The 7,007-nt window shown below is 34.2% G+C and overlaps 3 protein-coding genes across 4 annotated transcripts in view; 2 read left to right on the top strand and 1 right to left on the bottom strand.

Moving 5' to 3' along the window:
* Window positions 1-920, top strand: part of LOC116164074 (coiled-coil domain-containing protein 130 homolog) — a 9,730-nt gene extending 8,810 nt beyond the window's left edge. The window contains exons 2-3 of the mRNA XM_031478202.1: window positions 50-310; window positions 364-920. Of these exons, the coding sequence (XP_031334062.1) occupies window positions 50-310; window positions 364-732 (630 nt within the window). The 3' untranslated portion in view covers window positions 733-920. The remainder of the gene's footprint in view (window positions 1-49; window positions 311-363) is intronic.
* A 1,871-nt stretch (window positions 921-2,791) lies between these two features.
* Window positions 2,792-6,298, top strand: LOC116164906 (rho GTPase-activating protein 19-like). Of its 2 annotated transcripts, XM_031479152.1 has the most exons (6): window positions 2,792-3,069; window positions 3,123-3,280; window positions 3,327-3,536; window positions 3,588-4,309; window positions 4,386-4,685; window positions 5,786-6,298. In XM_031479152.1, exons 1-6 carry the CDS (start codon window positions 2,960-2,962, stop codon window positions 6,230-6,232), a joined length of 1,947 nt encoding a protein of 648 aa, XP_031335012.1. In that variant the 5' UTR covers window positions 2,792-2,959; the 3' UTR covers window positions 6,233-6,298. The 2 variants fall into 2 exon arrangements, with proteins under 2 accessions (XP_031335012.1, XP_031335013.1); XM_031479153.1 differs by lacking the exon at window positions 4,386-4,685 and having other exon boundaries at window positions 2,797-3,069.
* Window positions 6,230-6,920, bottom strand: LOC116164907 (U6 snRNA-associated Sm-like protein LSm1). Its single transcript, XM_031479154.1, has 3 exons — window positions 6,769-6,920; window positions 6,535-6,719; window positions 6,230-6,484 (listed from the first exon to the last, which is right to left on the bottom strand). The coding sequence occupies exons 1-3, from the start codon at window positions 6,818-6,820 to the stop codon at window positions 6,311-6,313; spliced, it is 411 nt and encodes a 136-aa protein (XP_031335014.1). The 5' UTR covers window positions 6,821-6,920; the 3' UTR covers window positions 6,230-6,310.
* Between the last annotated feature and the right edge of the window lie 87 nt (window positions 6,921-7,007).

The following is a 7,007-nucleotide window of genomic DNA, read 5'->3' as shown; positions in this document are numbered from 1 at the left end:
GTAATACTAAAATGTTTAACGAAATCTTCTGCTAATTTCATAATTGTAGAATTTGGAATACATAGTTTTGTCGGGAGCACGTCGGCAAGAAAATAGATGGGATCCAACACAGAACGAACAAGTTGTGCCTGAAACTAAAGAAACGCAGAAGCGCTTGTTTGATGATTCAATGTTTAAGTTGGAGCATGGTACTGATGATCAAAATTATGCGGAGAATGCAAAGACAGCACTGGTTAATTTATACAATAGAAACGAATCAACATGGGCTGATGATTACAGTGCCAATTGTATGTTAAGACAAGCTTTCAGGGTAAGTTTTATTATTTTCATTGTACCTACACACAGTGTAACAATATTTTTCAGAAAAATAAAAATGATTTTAAAACATCCATTGCAAAAGATAACGCCTTATTGAAAAAGTCCAGTTTGAACATCAAATTGGTGCCAGAAGCAGAAGAAGATAAACAGTTGGCTGCTGTGCTCAGTTTAAAGTTGAAACCCAAACTGGATGCAGAAAAGACCACAGAATTGATCCGAAAGAATATTATCAGCGAGTCATCTTTGCCATGTACTTCTTTTACACCTGCTAAAGAACGAAAAGCCATCAAGGTGTTAAATAACAACGATTTAAAAAAATTAGTTTTAATTAATAAGCCTACACAGGCTAAAAAAATCAAGTTGACGCCTTCTCTAGTGGGAGATTATGGTAACTCCACTAGCGAATCGGAATAAGTGAAGTTAAAAGTTGTGGCATGTACTATACCTACCTGGTTAATCAAAATGTGGAATTTAGAATGAGAGGCCCAAAGTGATATGAAGATTTAAGTCTTATTCAACTATGCCATGTGTTATAAATCAAAAACTGTTTGTCACACAAGCTCTTAAAATACTTTTGAATAAATAAAGTTGGATATTATTGCTGTGACCCTTTAATTTCGAGCTACAATACATTCCAAAAGTAAATGCAATGCCCCACGTTGGGCGCCAAATAAAAATGCTGTTTGCATTGTTCCCAGGTCAAAAAGGACCAATAACAAAACACTACGAACCTACCTTAAGCAAAATTTTGTTAAACATTCAAATAAACTCTGGGCAAGAATTAAATAAAATTAATCATGATGTGAATATGAAACTGCTTTGGTCGTTCGTTCATAATTTATGAGATAAATTTATTTAATTCTCAGGGTCGACCATACAATACAATTTTTCTTAGTGATTACAATGACCATGTTCTCTTCGAAACAATTATCTTTATCTCTTATAAATAAAAGAAAAACTTAATAAATTAATTCGAACTGTCATAGTAGGGGAACTAGCTCGAAATCCACTGAACGAGAATGATCAAAATTTTAACTGATGCGAGTTCCATTTTGCCCTATCCCGAGTATGCTAAAATCGACCGTCTGCCGCCCCTTGGATAATAGCTCTTAAAAAAATATTTTCAAAAATCGCGAACATTGATAACTCCGTAAAAAAACAATTCTTAGTCGGTTTTTCACGAACTTTCTATGGATATAACTAGGTTATGGTTGGATGAATGAAGCTGATTTTTTTTTTACAGACTAATGATATGTACAGCAAATGACTATGGCAGTGTTTCTTTTTTAAATTTTTTCTCTAATTGTAATTATATAAGATATCTTAAGAAAAAACTTTGCATTGGATCGCCACAAAGTCATTGGTAGTGCCTACCATTAGTCTGTAAAAAAATCTGCTTCATTCATCCACCCGTAACCTCCGTAGAAAGTTCGTGAAAAACCGACTTTCATTTGCGTGGTACCAACCTTACTTAACTTCCTTTTAATACCAACTTAAACATTACCCTGGCATAGATGATGTACTTGCTTCTTTTGAAATACCTATTGAAGCTGGAATCAAATGGAGTTTTCTTTAAATATTCACTTTGATCCAATCTTTTATGGAGATTCCTTGTGATTCGTATCGTAAGGCATTGCGTTGCTTCTTCTAGGTCTTTAATTTGAAATACCTTAGATAATTTTTCGGTGACAATTCAACTCATGTATAAAAAATCACATAAGCCGCAGTGTAATTGTCACTTTCACAGCGGCAAAAGTTACCTGCAACTTTTCCAGCGACAAATGCACTAGTGGTTTTTTCACTTATTCATTTTCGAACCAATAATCGCATTATCCTTACCCATATGACTAGTTTGACGTCTGTCAATAATTGATTAGTTTGGTGAATTTCTTGTTCGTTAAATTGTCCTGCCGAATTACACTCGAGGTTTGTATTTAAACCGAATAAATTTGGGTTGTGGCAATTCAAATCTGTTTCCTTTTAGCAATTGGACTCGAAAAACTGTCAACCTAAAAATGCTCCACCTGCGGTGTCGCCTTTTTATTAGTTGACAGTTTTTCTCGTCTAATTGCTAGGCAACAGATTTTCATTACCTAAACAACCCAAATTTACTCGGTAAAATACAAACCTCTTGTGCAATTATAAGTGACAAAATTCTTGTAGTTTTCTTTTATCATAGTCCATGACTAAAAACTCGTGAAAACAGAACCTTTATAATTAATTTGTTCGCGGGCAAGAAGAGGTAGAATAATCTTATCACATGATTTAGATGCAGAATGTATAGGTATCTCTATAACTTTTATTTGAAGTATTTTTGCGTAAAATAATTAGGAAACGTTTGCGCAAAGAAAAAGTAATTTCCCATGTTAAACGCCTATGTTCCACTTTTCGATTTACACCCTGTATATGTACAGTAAGTAGTTGAGCTGGTGGTGGTAGTTAATCACAAGATACAAGACGGTGTAGTAATCACAGGTGACAGAAAAGTAGTTTGATGTTTTTAGTTAAGAGAGTATTTTTTATATTTTGATGTTTTCAAATTTAAATTTTAACCGACACGACGTGGTGTTCATTTACCATTTTGCAAGAGGAATTTTCGAGGGAACTTTGGGTAAAACGCGAGCATAACCCACCTGTGAAAATGTTTAAAAGAGACTGTCTTGCTGAAAAACTTCGTAGAGAAAATGTGGAACAGTTTAATACTCTAGTAAGAATGCATTTATCGTTTGTATTGGATTTAAGCACCGAAGAGTAGGTATTTTAGTAATCTTATGCACCTGTAGTGAGATTCTTTTATTTGACAGAGATGCTTTGTCGGAGAAATCCAAACTAAGGAAATGGAGTTTCATTCCATTTAACAAGAAAAGTAAGATTTGTAGAGGTATTATGGATGGTATCCCCTTGACGCAGGAAGGAATTTGTCAGGTATATCAATTAATCGAGTTTTTGAAGCAAGAACCAAGTAAGGCAGGCTTATAATTTTTCACTTACTGTTAACATATCTTTAGATATATCAACTGAAGGCATATTTAGACGTACCGGATCTTTAGCAAGGCAACAGGAATTAAAAAATTTGTTAAATCAAGGTGTTACCGTCTCCTTGGAAAATAATACTTATTCAGTACACGATTGTGCATCTGTACTGAAAGGATTCCTGGCCGATTTACCTGAACCATTACTTACTGAAGCTCATTATCCGGCTCACTGTCAAATTGCTGGTTAGTACATATATGCCAGGATATACACATTCATATCTAATTTACTTTTAGAATTATGCGGTGTTTGTGAAAATTCGGCGATGGAAGCTAAACTTCTACATGCTCTACAGCTGCTTTTGTTGCTACTTCCATCCGAAAACAGAATTTTGTTAAAGGATGTGCTGGATTTATTACATTACACTGCATCGTACGAAAGGAATAACAAAATGTCAGCTGATAGTTTAGCAACATTATTTACGCCACATTTATTGTGCCCACGCAATTTGACACCGGAAATACTGCACACTAACTCCCAAATCCTTTCTAATACTGTTTCATTTATGATTACAAATTCGTCAAAACTCTTTGAGCTACCTCCCAAGCTGGCAGTGGATATTAAAGCCTATTACACTGAACAAGAACGGCGGAAACTGTCATCTAGAAATTGTAATGAATCACTTAGTGACAATTTTGCTGCAAATACAGTATATAGCTTTGTCGATGTTGAACGTACAACCAAAGAAAATCAGTCAAACCCAACTGAAACTGCGCTAGCACAACTGTATGCGTACATTCAAAGTCTCCCCGAGTCCTCCAAGAAGCAAAAGTTAATAAAACAATTTAACAAAGAAAATGGTTATGGAACTCCATTGCAAGTAATAAGAAGTTCTGTAGCTAACAAGAATAAAAGTGTAGGTAGCTCAATTAAGAAACATATTTTCCAAAGAAGCATTGCCAAGGTTCACAAACGAAACGCAACACCCTTGCGTGCATCCAGTGAAGAACTTTTAAACGTAGGTCACTTTTTGTTAATTTGTGAACGTTATATATGTGCAATTAACAAAATAACAATCGTGCATGTATTTACAGAGTCCTTTTCAAGGGGTGTTGGTTCGAGCTAAGCTATTTTGTAATAAATGTGATTCTAGTTCGGATGATGAGAACATTTCAAAAAAATTACAAACGCCTGTATTAGAAGGGAAGCGTAGTAATTCCGATCCAAATTTATCAATACATAAAGAACGTGAATGCAGCATGTACGTAACAAGTACACCTGCATGCGTTTCTAAACGTATGTATTCCGAACTAGTATTTACACCCGAAGAACAAGGACGTAAGTCAATGTCGCCAATAACACAGTCAGCTCAACGAATGTCAAAAGCTATGCAGGTATTGTACATGCATGAGTAATCTTTTGTTTATTTTACTAACACATTGCTTGTATCCTTATGTTATGTGTTGTGCATAGATAACCGTTTCTTTATCTAGATAACAGATAATCAGGAAAGATATTATCTAGAAGCAGATAGAAGATGATAATTATCTAGATAATTCAAAAGATAATCTTCATGTTATGTATATTTTCATTGCAAGTTTAAGTATGCAGAATTCTTATCAACTCAGACTTACATTTTTTTTAGAAATCTATAGGTAAAGAATAAACCATTCTTTTATTGTGAGAGGAATAGGAGCAAATAGTGTAGCTTGAACAGTGATGATGAGCATGTAATCTCCAAACTTGATGCTTCACATCTCTTTGGCTTCAACATACTTATGTTGAAATTACTGTTGCTCTTTGAGTGTCTTGAGTAAAGGCCGATGTACTCTCTAAAAATATCCACATTGTTGTTGTAAATTAGGTATCCTCGTTTCGAAGTTTGTCCATTTTGAGTTTGAAATATGTTTAAAACCTTGCTTCGCCTAAGTCAATAAACACACCATTATCAATCACATTTATCATTTTCTCTTCCTTATAGTAATTACTACAGAACACTCAATTCTAATTTTTACTAAATGTTTAATAATAATAGGCATCGATATTGGGTCTGGTGGGAGACCAGTGAACCTACATGGTAAACTGAAACAGATCCGTTTTCTGGTTTCCATAAATACGTTATGTAATTTATCTATACCTATGTCCTATGGAAATAAAAGTATTATTATTATTATACATACATGACAATCAGAAGTTTTGATTATTCAAAGAACAGAAACATTCAAATTTACGGGCGAGTTTGTGCAATTGTCGTTTGTATTACATATTCAAGTTTTCATCTCAGTATATTTATGAATAATATGTAAATGATTGTGCTATATTTTAATTTTGTATAGGTACCTATATACTTAGATAGATATTGTATGATAGTTTTGCAGTTTCCATTCGGGATCAGGTTCTGTTTTAATATATCCTCAGAATTTAGTTATTAATGCGTAGCTGTACAGCCCTAATTATTAAAGAGCAGTATGGGATATAATTATTCTTATTGTAGGAAACAATGATGACACCACGTAGTCGCAAGCCTGTGTTGCTAGTGTCCCGAACCAATATAAACAATTTACCAAAGATTACCACCAACGAGTGTTCAATCGATAGTATAGAAGAATTATCTGATGCGTATGTTACCTCAAACCCAATGAGGAGATCAAAGAGTGTTGATCAAATCAAAGAAGATACTGAAGATGGTACCTCATTATCATCCAGTTTCTGTAAATACCTAGAACATAGAGCAACGAGATCACCGACGGACTCAAGTTTTACTAGCTGCGCAGAAGATTATTGCTCTGCGGAAATGAGCGATAACAAACTGAGCTCATCTCTACTGCACTGTCTTAATGGTTATTCACCACCTCTAATTGTCGAGTCAAAAGAACTAATATTACAACCCAAAGAATTTGACGATGATGAAAAACCAATAATTTATGAAACATTTTTTTAATACAGTAGCTTTATTTTAGAACCTAACAGTATTGAAATTTCCGTTCATTAAATCTGTAAATACTAATCTTAATTTAATTTAAAACATATCATCGTGAGTTAAATCGGGCATCAAATTTAAGCCACGTTCTTTCAACGCTTTTGTTAACAGTCTTTGTTGATCCTGCTTCGATTCTTGTTCTCTTCTTTGTGCATCTAAAATGTCATCAACAGTAACCTGTCGTAAAGGCAAGTTAGCTTCCTTCTGAGCATCCTGTAAATCACGGCATTATTTATCAAATACCGACAGCATTTCCTACGTACTATTTCACCTAAAAGAACTACATTTTCACCTCTTACAATAAACACGCCCCTTGGTATATCGCCAAACTCCTTGCCTACGTGAATTCTTTCGATCGTTTTATGTAATACCAAATTGGCAAATTGATCAACACTTCGAAGGTATCCAATTAATGTCCTGCCATCGCGTAAGACTACGATTAATTTCTCTGTGAAAAAATGCTCTAATTAATTTAAAGATTGCGTATTATTACTTGCTGTCTAATTCATCCAATAAATGCGCCGTGCCCTCCAACTCTGGCCTATTCATAATGTAACAACAGATTTATTGTGAAAAACACTATGTTTGTGATGAGTTTTTAAAAGAAAAGTTTGGTTAGGTTGCATGAAGAAATCTTTTTTTTGTTAGCGATGTTGCCAAATCGGAAAATTCCAAAAGATAACAGTTTTGAAGTAATTTTAACAACGCTATTAATATGTAGTACCATTGATTGTAT

Source organism: Photinus pyralis, unplaced genomic scaffold (assembly GCF_008802855.1).
Source record: "Photinus pyralis isolate 1611_PpyrPB1 unplaced genomic scaffold, Ppyr1.3 Ppyr1.4_LG2, whole genome shotgun sequence".
In the NCBI taxonomy this organism is placed as follows: Eukaryota; Metazoa; Arthropoda; class Insecta; order Coleoptera; family Lampyridae; genus Photinus; species Photinus pyralis.
The sequence above is the reverse complement of the archived record's forward strand: the minus strand, read 5'-3'. Positions and strand labels throughout refer to the sequence as shown.